Below are 19,951 nucleotides of genomic sequence, written 5' to 3'. Positions count from 1 at the left end.
TAAATGAATTATTAATTTATTTACGTCTCATATTATAATATCTTAAAATTTTAATTTTATAAATGTTTATGATAGCATTGTGAAATCCGACATGTTTCGGTATAACAGTAGTGTTTAGACAATTTTGTAACATATTTTGCATCTCATTTGACGGAACATATTGGATTATCAATAATATTATGTAAACTATTATATAATAAAATTTCATTTCATTTCAATATAATATGTAAAGTGATGCAACAGTAACACTCAAACTACAAATACTCAAAAAAAATATAAATTAATACGTAAAAACAAGAGTTATTTAGTACAGTCATGGCCAACTACTACTGTATCAACAATAATAGTAGGCCATCGTACAGTAGATGCATCAATCCTCACACACCGTAAATAAATAAAGGTATTTAGTTATTAGCAATTATAAAATATATATATGTATATATAGTTCTAGTTCGTAGTCATCTCGAATATGCAAGTGTTGCATGGTGTCCTTTTTATGCATACCATTCATTGTGTGTCTTCTACCGCATTTATCACGGGGAGTGTTCCGAAGAGCTGTTCAACCTGATTCCTGCCGCCGAATTTCACCTTCGCACGACACGCCACAAGTTACGATATCATCCCCACCATCTGGATGTGTGGCGGTCCTCCACAGTGCGGTTTTCAAGGAGCTTTCTTCCTCGTACCACGAAGCTGTGGAATGAGCTTCCTTGTGCGGTGTTTCCGGGACGATACGACATGGGTACCTTCAAGAAAAGCGCGTACACCTTCCTTAAAGGCCGGCAACGCTCTTGTGATTCCTCTGGTGTTGCAGGAGAGTGTGGGCGGCGGTGATCACTTAACACCAGGTGACCCGTACGCTCGTTTGTCCTCCTATTCCATAAAAAAAAAAAAAACAATCACAACGAGTTGAAACTATTCAGAGATCATTTACGCGTCACCTTGCGTTCAGTTCTCATGGGTAGTTTAACATAATCAAACTGAAGGACAGGAGATTGATGTAGGACCTATGTTTTCTTCATAGCACAATTAATCGTAACGTAAATTGTGAGTCAGTGGTATTGCAATTAAGGTCCCTTTCGAGTATCCGAGAGCTAAGTTATCTAAAATTTTCTACACCCCACCGTGTAGATCGGAAAAAGGCTTACAGTCCCCAGTCAGCGCATTTTAAGGAGTACAATTTAGTAATGCTCGCTAGCAAACTCAATAGTTGGCCGTGTTTCATGACTCTTTATATAATTTAGTTTATGTTATTGTTACTAGTTATTGTAAAATTTAATGTATCAAATCTATGTACACCGTAATTATAGCACATATCAGGCACGTTACCTTGTATGTATAAAATTAGTTTGTAAGAATAATATGTGTAATGTGGTTGTACTTAATAAATAAATAAAGCTATTTCTAAAGGAGGGTGGGTGGTGTGTGTCAATGTTGATTAGGGCGTCATCACAAGCTCTGACAACTGTGCCTGTACTGTATTGCTCAGAACAAAACCTAATACTTTCTCTGTTGTTAGTAACATTGTTAAGCTGTACGAGATTATTAAGCTCCAAGAAATCTACAAAGTTTGACCTAATGAGGAACCGTTGTTAATTATAGAACACGAATTGTTATTGCTACAAGACAATGGCCTGAGTTGGAGTATTCAATATTAATTATGAAATTAATTGTGTGTGTTAAAGAACCACCAACCTCATAAGTTAAATATCAGTTACCTATCTCAAGTCGTTGTCATTACTGAACTATTAAAACAATAAGAAGAAAACACGTTTAGATTTATATCAATGCTCAAAATAACATAACCTTTTTGTATTATTATTAGTTCTACAACAAGGTGTTTGACCTATAGGTAATTAATTGGTCTGTATGGTCATCATTTACAGAAGCTCTTTGATGATTGTGTTTGGTGTTGCTTGAATTGTAATAAAGAGTCCATTCACAGTTTGCATTCAGCTATAAATACTCTAAAATAAATACTCTGTAAATACCTACGCTAAGGCTAAATCTTGAACTTCAAAATTGCTAAGTGCAAGTTTTGTGGTTTTTATATATTCGAATATTGTTTTAAATTATCCAAGTAAATATAACAAACTTGCCACTTTTTTATAAGCTACTTTTATTGCACATTGAGCCCCCTCGCAATATTTTTTGAAGTAAAACTTCTTTCACCGCGAGAAGTTTAGATATTTTTTCCGGCGGAAGTAGCGCTCCGTACTTCCATCAGAAACAAGTGAATCCAACAATTTTATAACCGTTAAAATAGAACGCTTAAAATGTTTCTGAAAATCTCCAAGTGTCTTTGTTACTACTTATTTAATTTTTTTTTTATGGAATAGGAGGACAAACGAGCGTACGGGTCACCTGGTGTTAAGTGATCACCGCCGCCCACACTCTCTTGCAACACCAAAGGAATCACAAGAGCGTTGCCGGCCTTCAAGGAAGGTGTACACGCATTTTTTGAAAGTATTGTCCCGGAAACACCGCATAAAGAAGCTCCTTCCACAGGTTTGGAGTACGTGGAAGAAAGCTCCTTGAAAACCGCACTGTGGAGGACCGCCACACATCCAGATGGTGGGGATGATATCCTAACTTGTGGCGCGTCGTGCGAAGTGTTGTCGAAGAGCGGTGATACGACAAATGGGGTTTTTTTAGTGTTAAACGCGGAAACTTGAGTCTTCAGGGGGTTAAATTGGACAAGGTTCTATTTACCTCATTCCGCGACCTTCTCGAGAGAGGACTCGATAGAAGACACAAGTTTCTCCCGGCACTGGTCGACGTTTTCCCGAGAGAGACCTGCATGGCCCGTGTATACGGCATCACTAGTGCTGTCGTTTGCATAGGAATGTATGTTGGAGGTGTCCAACATATCTTTGAAGTGCAGAAGTAACAGCGTGGGAGCCTTGGGGCACTCCAGCGTTCACGAGCTTGGGATTCTAGCAAAAACAAACGACAACGACTTGTATGCTGCGCCCAGTGAGAAGCTGGAGGTCCAATTGCATAAGCGCTCGGGAAGCCCAAATGATGGAAGTTTTGAGAGGAGTGCCTTGTGCCATACACCATCAAAGGCCTTCGCTATATCCAGGCTAGTTGCCAGGCCTTCCCTCTTGCTTTTAATAGCAGCCGCCCATCTATGTGTTAGGTATATCTGAAAATCACCGACCGACCGCGAAAGCCGTATTGTCGGTCGTTTATAAACTGATGACCCTCTAGGTATGCCAATAGCTGGCGGCTAATTATGCTCTTCATGATTTTGGAGAGCTGGGAGGTAAGCGCAATAGGCCTATAGTTTGCTGGATCCGAACTGTCTCCTTTTTTTTGGATCGGATGGACAACGGCTGACTTCTATGAGTCAGGGGCTACACCTTTGGAATAAGAATGCCAGAATAAACAAAGAAAGAAGAGACAAACAAAGAAACAAAAGAAAGCGTTAGCACCGGCGTCAAGTCAGGGGCACACGTTCTAAGCACGATTGGAGAAATGCCTGGACTTCCTGACGTCCAACGAAAACAGGGTTCGCCTAACAGTGTTCTCTCTCGTGGACTTCCTGACGTCCAACGAAAACAGGGTTCGCCTAACAGTGTTCTCTCTCGTTGGTTCTCTTTTGCCGTATGGGCCAGGGTTTCAATCCTCATGTGCAATGGTGGCATGGACGGCTGGTTGAAGTTACCAGGAGCAGCTTTCGACAACGACCAGAACTTGCGTGTTCCGGTCGGGTAACTGGAAAGCTGCTCGCCGATTTAGACGACGTAAATTGACTTCACACGGGCGATTTGCCGCTTAAAAAATCTGGAGGCAGGGTTATATTTCCTCTTAAGAACTTTGCAGTTCGGATCCTTTGTGCCCAGCGCCGCAACCCAAGTTCGATAGGCCTGTTTTTTGCAGTCAGATGCTGCTTTAACTGACGCATCGAACCAGGGCTGTGATCTGCCACCGATCGGTATAACAGAGCTTGTTATAAAATATCCATGCCCTGCAGTATCACATCGGCTATTGCAACGGCGCAGGCACTAGGATCATCCAAAGGGAAACAAACCTTGCCCCAAGGGTAGGATGCAAAAAAGGAACGCATCCTATCCCAATCTGCTGACTTGTAGTGCCAAACGCGGCGGGTCGCTGGTGGTCTGCGACGTTGGCGTTGGATAGGTCAGCAGAAGATCTAATAAGCACGGCATGTGGCTATCCACACCCGGGAAACTCAACCAATTGGTACAGACCAATGCAATTTATGCACAGATCGCCCTGCGTAGTCTGTGATACGTGATTTTAGCCATTCGGCATTGTGCCCGTTGAAATCACCCAAGACTACGATTTCAGCGGAGGGGATCTGTGCAAGCACGTCTTCAATTGCCGCTTGAACGCAGCCCATGAGAAGATCGGTTTCTGTGTTACCACTATGGATGTAGATGACGCAAAGACGGAAGCGGTCCTCTAAATCTACGCGGAGCCAGAGAGTAGACAGGTTTAGTTAGACAGGTTAGGTTAGACCTTACCTTCAAAATTGCCGAGACGGCGACAGCAGATATCCTCCCTAACGTACATACATACCCCGGCATGAGACAAAAAATTTTGCTCAATGTTGTACCCAGGGTACGTTAAATATCCGCGTCTCCGTAAGGAAACACAAGGCCGGCTGCGCCGTCACAGGGTGGTGGTGAACGGCGTTTAAGTTGGAGTGAAAGACAGTCAAAAGAGTAATACAAATAGTTAATATATTAGTCTGGTTTGACCAAGTGTTGTGTAATAAATAAATTATTTATAAAGTTTTTATAAATTTTCTGACGTTTGCAACATTCTTTAATATTCAATACGTTGTTATATTGACATGACGTGCTAATAATGTAACCAATGTGTTATGTTTTTCAAAGTGATAACTAGAGACCGGATTATATGCTACCAAAAATGCCCAAAATATGCAAGTAAAATAACTAAAATATGCACGAAAATCCATAAAATTAAACAGGAAAAAATAGAAAATCATATTTTTATTTTATTTTATAAAGGCTTGTACTGACAATCGTATTTGTGAAAGAAACTATTACAAGATGTACCTACTTAGGTAAAGATAAAATTTAAGATTTACTTTTAAAAATATGTTCTACTAAATACTGTTCTAAATGTTCTGTAGAAAAATTGTGTCTATGATCGCTTAGTAAATTTTTGTAAGCGGAAAAGGAGCGTTCTACGTCTACTGAGGTTACTGGGCAGAATTTTTTGAGTGCAATATTTGGGCGTACTATGAAAAGCATCGAACGATGGGCGAGATCGAATGAAATATGCATAATAATTTTAAGCTATTGCATAGCTTCTATCCCGGGCCTTGAGCGTGGAGACCCAATCCAGAAATTCCGTAACGAAAATAACTTAAGACTTACTTACTAGATGTATATAGATATTTCACTACGGTTATTTCAGTTGCCGTGGAACAGCGGTTAACACAAATATTCTTTTTGTGCAGAAGTTCCCAGGTTCGAGCCTGGGGTACGTCTTGATGTTTTTTAATTTATTTATTTTTGATCACGTTTTTTTTAATTTTTGTTATTATGACAAGCACATTTATTTAGTGTCACCTGTCCCGTTTTCTGTGTGTAATCAAATCTTGCAAGTTAAATTTTACTCACTTCCCGTTTGCTTTTTTTTAAATTAACTTTATCAAAAAACATACTGCATAAATAAAATAAATTAATAATTATAATTGCATAAGTTGATAAAAAATGCTATGCAATAGCTTTACCGCGGTAGTCCCCGAGTGCCACACGTCTTTTTTTTTTCTTAAATATGCAACTACCGCTGAAAAGGTACTAAATATGCAAAAGCATATGCAATATGCATTTGCATATAATCCGCTCTCTAGTAATAAGGGTAAATGTTCTGGAATTAAATACACAAACAAAATTCGACGGCGAGAGATCGCGGGTTCGAGTCCCGCATCGTTCATAAAAATTTTGTTTTAAATTTTATTTGTGTAGATACTAATAATGTAACCAATGTCAATTTCATATCCTCAATTATTTTATTTAATGAGTGAATTGTTTTAAAATGTGGAAGTGGTATGAATGAATTTAATCTATAATCATAATAAATGATAAGTTAAATGAAATGCCGGAGTCTCAGAAATATTTCATTGGCAACACGGCTTTTATCAAAAATGGAGGCCCACGGGTCACCTCGTGTGAAGTGATCATCTTTTATAATAATGAATATAACACATACATTAATACTTCATGTCTTTCATTTTTTTTTAGAATAATTGTTTACTAAATATGTATCTGTCGTAGTGTCGAAGAGGGCTAGAAATGGGCTGGCTTGAAGTGTTCCAATTTCCTACTTATGGATGCCCAGCTTCAAAGGTCTCCGCTTTATCCAGGCTAACTCCAGATGTTCTCTCTAGCTTTATAGCCGATAGCCGCCGTTTATATATAAGTCCGTCTTCTTCTCTACTTTTCTGTTTGATATAGCTAATCTTACAACATAACTAGGGGTGGCTGAAATATTTTAAACCGAAGGTATTAAAAATGTATAAAAAATAATTTTCTATGAAGTGCCCCTCTCCTTTAATACATTTTCCATAAAGTGCTTTTAGCCTAGTGAAAAATTATTCGTCTCCTTTGCCTTGAAAATGCTCGTCAATTGCCGCCTTCATCTCTTCGTCACTCGGAAGTCTTCACCCTCGGAAGTCTTTCTTTACTTAAGAAATAGAAAATAATTACTGGGGCTTAGGTGGGTATTTCATGTTCTTAATGATTTTTTAGCTGTTAGTGAGTTCTTTGACTAAACCGATTTATAATATAATAAAATTAAATACCTGTTAATAATTCCTAATTTGATGTTAACTTCAATAGCGCGTAAAGATTACACGCACAAACTATTTTGTTAGAAGAAGGTCATGGTTATTTCATTTTGTTGTGATTCTCTAAATAAAAAGGCTTATCAGTTCTACTTATGATATAATTTTATTAGGTATTAGTGGCCATCATCAATAGTCATGGGGACAGACATATCAGGCTCGTAATGCATATCGAGTGTTCGCGTGCGCAGAATTTCCTTGTACAGATACGCGGACTTTCGGGGAGTCCTAGTGCGCTCAGGACTATTGTAGTCAACCTCGTACAGACCAAACCTATCACTGTAAATATAAATAATATGATTAAATCATTGATTATTGTGGGGAAAGAAGAATACAATAATCGAAAAGTAAATGGATTTCATTGCCCCATAGTCTAGAATTAATATAATCTGCAATATTTTATCCATTAAACTTATTATAATTTATTTGACATGAATTGACATATTTCAATAAATTTTATAATTAAGTTCCCCAATAGCCTTAAAATATAACAACCATATTGGGAAATAAGGCCAAACGAGCGTACGGGTCACCTGGTGTTAAGTGATCATGGCCGCCCACATTTTTGCCACACGAGAGGAATCACAGGGGTGTTCCACGCAAATCACTGGCTTTTAGGGAAGCTGTACGCGCTTTTTTTGAAAGTCCCCATATCGTATAGTCCCGGAAACACCGCACAAGGAAGCTCATTTCACAGTCTTGTAGTACGGGGAAGAAAGTTATATACAATCTTGTGTTCAAAAGTATTATGGTGATTGTTTACTTCTGTTATATTAAGGAGATCGGTTGCAATTTCAAAATAATGTTTCGATAAATATTAAGACAGTTTGTCTATTGAAATGGCCTTGGTTTAAAATACATGCAAATCATTTTAGAACTGCGCTTATGACAGACTGAGGGCGAATTCGACCATATTCGACCTATCTAAATGTATAAGTGAACAAAATGAAACCCTTCACATGTGCAAACAGCAAGAAGTTTCATGTAATGTGGAGCTAACTTAATATAATTTCATCAGATGGAATATGGTATATACATTTTCATATAGTTGTTATCACATCTATAAATATCAATAGAGTTGTATTTTCAGCACACATCGGAACACTCGTAACCAAAACAAGGGCGGATTCGACCAAACTTGAGTAATTTTTACACGCGAGGAACTACTGCTACTCTAATATTAAAGCTAATTTTGCATTTTACTAATCAGTAGCCTGAGAATAATATAAAAATACGCGAATATATTTACACCGACGGTTTTGGCGGTATAAAAGGTGTAAAAAAATGAACAAGTTGTTATGGCCATTTCATGTCATGTTAGAAGAAACAGTAGAACATGAATTTTAGTCGGTTTATACATTTGTTCATCATTCAGTTTTAAACCATAGGATAACAATACCGTGGAGACGTACTCCGCAAGCAAGTTGTATAAAGAGAAATAAAAATATCCTAGGGATAAATTCAACGAGTAAATTATCCCCGTATAACATCGTTTTTGGTCGAATCCGGCCTAACTGATACAAACATAAATTATCAGCAGAAATATTTTATCTTACTAGTATCCTTGTAACCATTCGAAGTTATCCATAAGACTCCAAGCTGTATAGACGCGGATGTCTGAACCATCTTCGATGGCGTCCAGCATAACATCCAGATAACTTTTGTAATAAGTGAGTCTCGTTACATCGTCCAGGCCCTCTCGACTGGCACATCCATTCTCAGTTATAAGTACTGGAGGATTGCTGTAGTCTTCTCTTATTTTTGTCAACAGCTTATAGAACCCCCATGGCACCATCTTAAAATTTATATTCATTAATTGAGGCATTTCCGATCGGCTTGACTCTTTGGCGTCGTGTAAAGGTTGGATTCTCTCTGCATCTTCTACCCCATGCATTACGTCAAAATACCACCCGCATCACGTTGACGTCTGGCATTCCACAACCGCGCGTTTTACAAGAAATTTCTTGCCTCGCATAGCCACTTTATGGAATAAATCACCATCTCTAGCTCGTTGTAGCATCTCTAACTAGTAGAAAGAACAAAGCAGACACAGGACACACGTCACCCACTATTCATCAATCTTAAACCTGCACGTCCTAGATAAGGATAGGATATATTTGTCCTCCAGGTATAGCTTGTTACACTCAGTGCAGCCTCTCAACCAGTCAAATGAAACTACGCGTCTTCCAAAGTGGAAGTCACGGCTAAGTACCCCGAAGTCGACCTGCGTTATGGAGAGACTAGCCGAAGGATACAACCTCAATTGACCTATCTGGAAGTCGTTCAACCGCCGTTCAAACTTAGCGAGGTGGGGCTACATTTCTGGACATGATGCGGAGTGCATATACGGTCATCCAAGATAGACCATTGCGCACATGACTGGGTGCGTGGTCGGCAACCCGAATGAACGAAGAACTACACGTGGTTACTGATCGAGCTTTCGCGGTCGCGGTTTTTTGGGGGCAGCCCGTATTTGAGGTGACCGTTATCTCGAGAAGAAGAAGAAACATTACCGGCTGTTGTTTTCCCGAAACGATAGGACATTAAAGACCAGCAACACATCTCTTGAAACTCGTTGTTGCGGAATTACATTGGTGGTTGCCCCACCACTCCCCGTGAGCCTACTGCCCGTTTGCCACCCCTTAGAGAATTTGTCGAATTTGAACTATATATCGTTTTTTAATATACAAGAGCGCTTTCACACTAAGTCAGATCGGTATCCGTGAAAACACGGTCCGGAGTAGATGTAGAACTATTTCTATAGTACACTGGCCTTCAAAAGTAAATATCACACTTTTAAAATTGGGATAAGGTTCTAAGTTCAAAAGATATACTTTCGAAATAAAAAGGACTCAAAAGAGAATTAAATTTTGTACATAAAAACTTTATAGTCAGTAACCTTCTTTTAAGAATTGGCTGAAAAAAAACTTCAAAAACAAAACCATTCCTTTTTCAAAGTGGACGTTTCCGAATTACAATTTTACCATTCACATTTTTCTTTCTGTTTTAAATTTTTTTCAAGATCGATGGGTCTTGTTTTAAAAATTTATGCTAAAAAGCACATAACATTTATTTATCATTCCTCTTTCATTTGAAGAATGTGCTAGGATAATGGATTTTCTGGAACTAGGCATCAGTATGCGTCGCACTGCAAGAATGGTGGGTATGACGGTACGAACGGTCCAGAAGGTAAAGTGAAGGTACGAAGAGACTGGACACCATCTGAGGAGACCTTGTAATGGCAGACCCAGTTGTACCAGTGCTCTAGAAGATCGTCATATTATTTCCACTGTGTTAAGAAATCACCACCAAAATGCAGTTGAAGTCCAGAAACAGCTACTTCAGACCAGGAGGGACTACATTAGTGACAGTACAGTGAGAAGAAGACTTGCTGAAGCAAATTTGAAACCCCGAAGACCAGCGAGTGGTCCAAAACTCGAGAGACTGCATCGAGTAGCGAGACTGCGATACGCCCGTGAACACATGCAGTGGGATGAAGAAGAATGGTCAAGAATTTTGTTTGCAGATGAGTCTCGATTCTCCCTTTACACTTCTGATGGAAGGCGAAGTGTTTACAGGCGACCTGGTGAGCGATACCTTCAAGCCTGCATCTCAGAAAGAGTCCAATACGGTGGAGGCAGTGTACATGTATGGTCTGGCATATCTTCAGAAGGTCGCACAGAGCTAGTAGCCATAGAAAATGGCACCTTCACTGGGAAAAGATATGCTCAAGAGATTCTCAATGAGTATGCAGGGCCGTATTTAGCAAATATGGGTGATGGATCGATGCTGATGCATGATAATGCCCGGCCACACACGGCTCATATCGTACAAGAGTATATTCAGGAGGTCGGTATCAGCGTGATGGCTTGGCCATCAAGAAGTCCTGATCTCAACCCGATTGAACACGGCTAGGATGACACCTGAGGACACCTTAGTAGGTACCCTCAGGGCACTAAAGCAGGCCCTGGTGGAAGAATGGGAGAATATACCCCAACATCGGCTCCGAAACCTAGTGTTCAGTATGCCAAACCGGCTCGAAGCTGTAATCAGAGCTCGAGGAGGCAATACCAGTTATTAAAAATTAAATATTAAAAAAAAAACTCTACCTTCTATAGTTAAGAAAAAAAAATAATTTGAAAAGTGTGATACTTACTTTTGCAGGCCAGTGTAGTTTACACACTACGTATGGATTTTTACTTTTGCTATCAAAATGAATTACCTTCAGCCATGTTGCACCAGTTGCTGTCCATTCTGAAGACTGATACAGCACAGCTTCCATGTCATCGTAGTATGAAGGAGAACTATGATATTCATATACTGACTCGTTTCTGTACACTAGCTGTGTAGTATAGTGATTTAAACCAAAGAAATCGGCACTGCCTTTAACTAACTCAATCTCTTCTGCTGTAAATTCTGGCAATCTTGATCTGAAGAAACCCTGCGAGGCACTTTTTGCAGCGATCTTTTCTTTCATAATAGGTGGAAAATCACCCGCTTCCGAAAAGATCGGATGAGCATATTGACCCCACTGTAACATCATTCATTTAAAGGTATAATAATTTTAATACAAAAATGACAAATTAAAATAAACATTGCAATTTATATTTTAATTCATACAAAAAACTACGTTTAAAAAGTCGTCCTCAAAATCTGAAAAGTATAAATTACAAATTAAAGATTTAATTAATAACCGTATAAATTCGTAAAAAGTATAATTCGCCGTAGCGGACGGACGTGTTTCGCGCACTATGCGTTAAAAGTTAAAACAAGATATGTGGTGTGTGGTCTAAGTACAAAGAACATGGCGGGTGTTATTATTAACGAGTTTTTGATGTTTGTGCAAAACAAGATGTTTTAGATGAGTTAAGCATCGTTCAGATCTGTGCTACGAATTTCACGGATTCTGAAGTAGAGAGTGGTAAAAGTGCACTATATAACGCATGTGGTGACGGCGTCAGAAATATTCAACGGAAAGGCGAAGATAGAAAAAAGAAAAACATAAAAGATGTTATAAAACTTTTAAAGGAAGTTGACCCCGATGCTCAACCAACTTTTGTCGCGAGGGATCTAAGTCGCCTGCCACCAGTGTCGTTCGATCATGCAGACGTAACTCGCTTACATAAGGACATGTCCTTAATGCCGCTATGTTTCGCATAGGTTAGTGTCGAGGACCGGAGGCCATTCCCCCCCCCATCCCCAACAAAGATTATGAAAGCGGTCCCTAAAGAGATAGTACCCCAGGAGGGTACCGGCTCTACCAGAGTCGGAGAATCCCTCCCCGAGCACTCTAGCTCAGGCTGCCCTTCGTATTCTGGGGAGGGCACAGTACCGCGCATGACCAAGGACAAACGAGGCAGTAACACCACGGCACCCCGCTCCACACTCAACGTGGACTTTTGCAATATCAGGGGAATTCACTCCAACTTAAACGCCGTCCACCACCACCTTGAGACGGCGAAGCCGGCCTTGTGTTTCCTTACGGAGACGCAGATATCTCGACCTAGCGATACGTCATATTTAACGTACCACGGGTACAAAATTGAGCACAATTTTTTGCCTCATGCCGGGGTATGTGTGTACGTTAGCTAGGATATCTGCTGTCGCCGTCTCGGCAATTTTGAGGGTAGCGACCTGTCCACTCTCTGGCTCCTCGTAGATTTAGAGGACCGCGTCCGCATCTATGCGTGTGTCTACAGGTCCCATAGTGGTAACGCAGAAACCGATCATCTCATGGGCTGCGTTCAAGCGGCAATTGACGACGTGCTTGCACAGATCCCCTCCGCTGAAATCGTAGTCTTGGGTGATTTCAACGGGCACAATGCCGAATGGCTTGGATCACGTACCACAGACTACGCAGGGTGATCTGTGCTTAATTTTGCATTGGCGTACGATCTGCCCCAATTGGTTGAGTCGCCAACGCGGCTCCCGGATGTGGATAGCCACATGCCGTCCTTATTAGATCTTCTGCTGACTACACATCCCGACGGTTACCAGGTCATTGTCGACGCCCCTCTCGAAACGTCCGACCATTGCCTGGTCAGAAGTGTAGTGCCTATACGACGCCCACGTCGCAGACCACCAGCGACCCGCCGCGTTTGGCACTACAAGTCAGCAGATTGGGATAGGATGCGTTCATTTTTTGCATCCTACCCTTGGAGCAGGGTTTGTTTCCCTTCGGATGATCCTAGTGCCTGCGCCGTTGCAGTAGCCGATGTGATACTACAGGGCATGGATATTTTTATACCAAGCTATGTAGTACCGATCGGTGGCAGATCACAGCCCTGGTTCGATGCGTCAGTTAAAGCAGCATCTGACTGCAAAAAACAGGCGTATCGAACTTGGGTTGCGGCGCTGGGCACAAAGGATCCGAACTGCATAGTTCTAAAGAGGAAATACAACCGTGCTTTCAGATTTTTTAAGCGGCAAATCGCCCGTGCAAAGTCAAAACACGTCGTCAAAATCGGCGAGCAGCTTTCCAGTTACCCGACCGGAACACGCAAGTTCTGGTCGTTGTCGAAAGCTGCTCTTGGTAACTTCAGCCAGCCGTCCATGCCGCCGTTGCACATGAGGAATGACACCCTGGCCTATACGGCAAAAGAGAAAGCCGATCTCCTGTGCGCTCTTTTCGCCTCCAATTCGACTCTTGACGACAACGGAAAAACACCGCCGACCATCGCGCGGTGTCAGAGCTCTATGCCTGAAGTACAGTTCAGACAGAAAACTGTTAGGCGAGCTCTGTTTTCGTTGGACGTCAGGAAGTCGAGCGGGCCGGATGGCATTTCTCCAATCGTGCTTAGAACGTGTGCCCCTGAGTTGACGCCGGTGCTAACGCGTTTATTCCGGCACTCTTATTTCAAAGGCGTAGTCCCTGACTCATGGAAGTCAGCCCTTGTCCATCCGATCCAAAAAAAAGGAGACAGTTCGGATCCGGCAAACTACAGGCCTATTGCTATTACCTCCCTGCTCTCCAAAATCATGGAGAGCATAATTAGCCGTCAGCTCTTGGTATACCTAGAGGGTCACCAGTTGATCAACGAACGACAATACGGGTTTCGCCATGGTCGGTCGGCAGATGATCTTCTGGTATACCTAACACATAGATGGGCTGCGGCTATTGAAAGCAAGGCCTGGCAGTTAGCCTGGATATAGCGAAGGCCTTTGATCGTGTATGGCATAAGGCGCTCCTCTCTAAACTTCCATCATTTGGGCTTCCCGAGAGCTTGTGCAAGTGGACCTCCAGCTTCCTCACTGGGCGCAGCATACAGGTCGTTGTTGACGGACATTGCTCGAACCCGAAGCCCGTGAATGCTGGAGTGCCCCAAGGCTGTGTGCTATCTCCTACGCTGTTTCTTCTGCATATTAATGATATGTTGGACACCTCCAACATTCATTGCTATGCAGATGACAGCACTGGTGATGCCGTATACACGGGCCATGCACGTCTCTCTCGGGAAATCGTCGACCAGTGCCGGGAGAAACTTGTGTCTTCTATCGAGTCCTCTCTTGAGAAGGTCGCGGAATGGGGTAAATTGAACCTTGTCCAATTTAACCCCCAGAAGACTCAAGTTTGCGCGTTTACCACTAAAAAAACCCCATTTGTCGCATCACCGCTCTTCGACAACACTACCCTAAAAGCCTCGCCTAGTATCGGAATACTGGGTCTCGAAATCTCGAGCGATTGCCAATTCCGTGGCCATCTGGAGGGCAAAGGCAAATTGGCTTCGAAGAAACTGGGCGTCATTAATAGAGCACGGCAATACTTCAAGCCGGCCTACATTCTAGCGCTGTACAAAGCGCAGGTCCAGCCACACATGGAGTATTGCTGTCATTTCTGGTCTGGCGCACCCCAGTATCAGCTCGACCCATTTGACCGCGTGCAACGCAGAGCAGCGCGAATTGTCGGGGACCCAGTACTCTGTGAACGGCTGGATCACTTGGCGTTGCGTAGAGACGTCGCTTCATTGTGTGTCTTCTACCGCATTTATCACGGGAAGTGTGCCGAAGAGCTGTTTTACCTAATTCGTGGCGCCGAATTCCACCTTCGTACGACACGCCATAAGTTAGGATATCATCCTCACCATCTGGATGTGTGGCGGTCCTCCACAGTGCGGTTTACAAGGAGCTTTCTTCCACGTACTACAAAGCTGTGGAATGAACTTCCTTGTGCGGTGTTTCCGGGACGATACGACATGGGTACCTTCAAAAAAAGCGCGTACACCTTCCTTAAAGGCCGGCAACGCTCCTGTGATTCCTCTGGTGTTGCAAGAGAATATGGGCGGCGGTGATCACTTAAAAACAGGTGACCCGTACGCTCGTTTGTCCTCCTATTCCATAAAAAAAAAAGAAAAAAAAAAGAAGATATCAGAGAACGTTGACATTCTGGCCCTGCAGGAGACTTGGCTGCTCCCACATGATTTAGGATTTGTGAACGGACTCAGTCAGCACTTCAGTTGTTTTGCTAAATCAGCTGTGGATACCTCTACAGGAATTCTTAAGGGCCGACCGTATGGGGGACTTGCACTGATGTGGCGTAAGTCACTGTGTCCGAGTGTAGCTATGATAGACTATACCAGTGACAGATTGGCGGCCGTGCAAATTGATTTGGGCGGACGCCATATCCTTGTAATGACTGTCTATCTACCATTTGATGATGGTAATGAAGATTGGCAGACTTCATATCTTGTTTGGGAAATATTGAAGCCGCGATCAGTGACAGTGATATTGAAGCTATCTATGTTCTGGGTGACTTCAACGCACATTGTGGTACTAGATTCGGTAACGAGCTGCTTGCTTTCTGCACAGACTATTCACTCGTGTGCGTTGAAACTGAGGTTCTGGCTCCGGACACGTTTACACATATTAATGATGGCAGCGTGTCTAAGCGTTGGCTAGATCACTGCGTGGTGACGGCTGCAGCGCGTGAAACAGTAATTTCCGTTTTTGTGGATCTTGGAGTGTACTGGTCAGACCATTTTCCCCTTCTAATTAAGTGTGAAATGGATATACGTCCTCAAAAAATAACAATATCTATAGAAAATAAGACACTATCTGGAGTTCACTGGGGTAACAGAGACGTGAACGAAACCAATAGGTACAATATCCATTGTTGTGATAACTAGAGTGATATTTATTTATGCACCCGTAAGACATAAGAAAGTTTTGGGATGGAACTATCACGTTCGTGAGAGTCACCAAAAAGTGAGGTATTATTTCAAATATTGGTTATGGTGTGGTAAACCGCAAACTGGTGCGATATACGATAAAATGGCGTACAGTCGTAAGAATTTTAAAAATAAATTGAAGTGGTGCCAAAATAACGAGGACCAGATAAAGATGGATATTATAGCCTCGCATCAGGCAGATAAAAACTTCGTAAAATTCTGGAAGACCACGAAACGTCTGAACTATAGATCAAATTTACCTGCGAGCGTTGATAAAGAGCATGAACCAAAACTCATTGCCGACTTATTTTCGCACCACTTCAAAGTGGACCCATTGTCTACTCGTAAAGCAGAATATGCCTCATCGCCTGTTAATGATAGTAGTACTGAATGTAAACCTCTTCGTTATTCATCGGACCATATAGCCAGTGTTACCAATAAAATGAAAAGGGGAAAGCCTCCAGGTTTTGATGGATTAAGCCTGGAACATAATATACTTTATGCAGGTGATAAAATTTATAGTAAATTGGCGGAGCTCTTTACCATTTGCATAAATACAGGTGACTTGCCAAAAAACTTCATGAGAACTGTGGTGGTTCCTATCCCTAAAAATAAAACTGGCGATCTCTCCAGTCTCAAAAACTATAGGCCAATTTCGTTAGGTACAATTATAGGATAAAATACTGGAGAGATTAATTTACCCGGATGTAAACCGTAATTTAAAGATTGATGATGCGCAGTTTGGTTTTTTCAGATACTTGGGGCATATCCTCACTGAGAATGTGTGTGATAGCGAAGAAATAGAACGCGAGCGGAGGGCTCTGGCTGTTCGATGCAATATGCTCGCACGCCGGTTTGCACGGTGCAGTCCTGAGGCGAAGCTGACACTGTTTAGAGCATATTGTCAATGCTTCTACACGTGTCAGCTTTGGGTCAACTGCACTAAAACTGCACGAAGCAGCATCAGAGTGCAGTATAATAATGCATACCGTATTCTGATGAGACTGCCCAAATATTGCAGTGCGTCGGGCATGTTTGCCGACGCCAGACTCCCCGATTATTTCGCAGTGATAAGATCACGAGTGGCTGCTTTTTGGTCTCGCATTCGCGAATCCGAAAACGAAATTCTCAGTGTATGTGTGATTCTCTGGGTGCTCAGAGAGCACCCAGAGAATCCTATACTCCATTACTGGCTTTCGGTGCATCGTGACATTAACCGGAAATAGTATTATCAGTACATTACTTGGTGTACGAACGGGGGGTTTGGGGCAATTTCAGTTTTAATTTATTTAATTATTAAGTAGTGTGATGTATACAATTTTATTTTTAAGTACATCTTATTCTATTTTATTCAATTTACATTTTTAATGGGTTTAAAAATGCCTGAAAGAAATGATATATATATAATTATTTTCAAGTTAATTTATTTTCTACTTTTTCTTTACTTTTTCTTTAGTTTACACAATTTTCTATTAAAGCGTATTTTTAAGTTCTTATAGCTATTATTTATTTTTCTATTTAGTCTTAATAAAATTATAATTTTGTATCCACGAATAACCGATATTTAGCACACACGTGTCAAGGCACATACCTTGGTCCTTGGCACAAAATCACTACCAGACATCGGTTATTACAAATAGCTGATCCTGAAAATCCTGGTGAGGATAATCGGACAGATCATTTATTTATTGCGAAATCCTCGTGAAATGTGCAAAATTCTAAATGAATCCGCCGAAAATACATCCGTCGTTTTCGTTAGAAATCTCAAATTATATAAATAATTAATAGTAACCGAATACTAAAATGTAGATAGATTTGATCTTACCTCAAATTGTAATACTTCTTCAGCCGCATCAATATCGTTGTCAGTTTCAGGTTCATACCATTTTGCACTTAGAACAATTCCAATAGAACCACCTTGATGTGGCCTAAATTCTTTATCATACATATGATAAACTTTAGCGTGAGCCACCAGTAAATTTTTAGCACACAGATACTCCGCCATACCAGATATATTGTAAGCGGGCGCCAAGGTCCTCGCAGCATATCCTTGGTAGCAAACTTCTCTTGGTTCATTTATGGTAAACCAATGTTTTACTCTATCACCGAATAGTTCAAACATGACTCTAGAATAGTCAGTGAACCAGTCTTTAATATGAGGGTTTGTCCATCCACCTAATTCTTGTAACTTTTGTGGTAGATCCCAGTGGTACAGAGATATCATTGGTTGAATGTTATATTTTAACATCTCATTTATTAAATTGTTGTAGTAGTTAACTCCAGCTTCATTTATTTGATCAGGGAAACTTGTCGGCAGGACTCTTGACCAAGAAAGAGAAAACCTGTAGAAGTCAAGTCCAAGTTCTCTCATCATTTCTACATCTCTGCGATAATTATAGTATGAGTTATCGGCGATGTCTCCTGTATCACAATTCTTTATAGCACATGGCTCTGTATGGCTAAGGCGATCCCATATATTTTCCGATTTCCCTGTTAAACACAATTCATGTTAAGTCTTATATATGACCGAATTCTTATGAAGTATGTATTAATAATTGATTAAGAAGAATTATTATTAGGGAATTACTTCGATATAAACTTTTACCGTCTCATTCATAAACGATTAAAATTATTTCTCCCTGTTACGCAATTCTGTAGTGACAAGGGTAAAATAAAGACAATAAGTTTTAAATTTGGAATAACTTTACTTTTTACTTTACTTTACTTACTTATTTTTTATTTAGAACACAGTAAGGGCTTAAGTTTCAAATAATATTAAAATGTTAGTCAGAAACATTCATTATTTAAAATCTTTCATACCATCTTCGTCCCAGGCGCCTTCCACTTGATATGATGCTGTCGCAGTACCGAATAGGAACCCATCAGGAAAGCTTCTTGGTTCATGTCGACTCACGGTCTTTTCAGTATAAGCTAGTGCCAAAATAGCAAGCCTGCACAATTAACAAAAATTTATTAAAATACTTCAAGTCAGTAAAAATGTTGAAATTATGAAAGGAAAATCTTCTTACAATATCGTGATCAAACGCAACATTATGCTCTGCGTATGACTTTGACAAATTTGTTCTTGAAAAATTGGTTTTATATCACCTTTGAAGTATGAAAAAAACCATCATTTATCTATCTTAGATAGCATATCAGCATCTACACATATCTATTATTATTGATAGAATTGTTTTGTTATATTTTCTTAAAACCATTAAAATGTCTTTCTTCTTGTGTCTAAAATGTCTTTCCTCATGTAAAGGGTAAATAATTGTATTTTAATCACGCTTTTCTCCTCAAAAGAATCAGGATATTTCATGTTTTATAACCTTATATTAAATACATATTACCCTTTCATGGGCGCATTCTCATTCCTTGTTTTATAACACGAAACAATATGGTATAGTAATAATAAGATAGTGACTTCGCAGTCTTTAATAATAAAACATTGATAGGTGAGAGTAGATATTAATATTGTACATTAATAATTAATTATATTATTATTTAATCTCATTAAATCAATTGTAAACAGTGGCACAAGATGAGACTTCATTGTAAAAGATCTGGTAACTCCAGTTGTCCAAATAACACACAACATTTTCCTTAACACCATAACATCTTTATCCTAGCAACTTAGCCGGTGCAAGTTAAGAATAAACCACGAGCCGCGACATCTATGGTCGTATGGCGTAACACACATTCCGTCAAGTACCCGCACGTAAAGGTTAAGCACCGGAACATTTAATTATAAATCTAGGAAATCCTAGTATTCCTGTAGATTCTTATTGACTTAAACGAAAAGCATCATTGCACGAAAATTTCCCGCGTAAGTTCATGCTGACGTGACATAGATTTATTTTGTGTTACTCTCTTAGTCTCATTGCCTGAAGGGCCTGGAGAAGACTAACAATTACAGTTATCAGTTTTGTGATTGAAC

At 40.6% G+C, this 19,951-nt stretch overlaps 1 protein-coding gene across 2 annotated transcripts in view; it reads right to left on the bottom strand.

Moving 5' to 3' along the window:
* LOC126969238 (myrosinase 1-like) overlaps nt 1-19,084 on the bottom strand; it is a 32,479-nt gene extending 13,395 nt beyond the window's left edge. Inside the window, exons 1-6 of one of the 2 annotated variants that reach the window (XM_050814597.1) lie at nt 19,041-19,084; nt 18,832-18,962; nt 17,837-18,501; nt 11,070-11,378; nt 8,404-8,642; nt 6,935-7,126 (exon numbers count right to left, since the gene is read on the bottom strand). In XM_050814597.1, coding sequence (XP_050670554.1) covers nt 6,964-7,126; nt 8,404-8,642; nt 11,070-11,378; nt 17,837-18,501; nt 18,832-18,962; nt 19,041-19,063 — 1,530 coding nt within the window. In that variant the 5' untranslated portion in view covers nt 19,064-19,084 and the 3' untranslated portion in view covers nt 6,935-6,963. Of the gene's footprint in view, nt 1-6,934; nt 7,127-8,403; nt 8,643-11,069; nt 11,379-17,836; nt 18,502-18,831; nt 18,963-19,040 lie in introns of those variants that run through there. The other variant, XM_050814599.1, reaches the window with a different exon arrangement.
* Nucleotides 19,085-19,951: the final 867 nt, after the last annotated feature.

Source organism: Leptidea sinapis, chromosome 17 (assembly GCF_905404315.1).
Source record: "Leptidea sinapis chromosome 17, ilLepSina1.1, whole genome shotgun sequence".
Classification (NCBI taxonomy): Eukaryota; Metazoa; Arthropoda; class Insecta; order Lepidoptera; family Pieridae; genus Leptidea; species Leptidea sinapis.
Note: the sequence above shows the minus strand (reverse complement) of the source record. Positions and strands in the feature narration are given on the sequence as shown.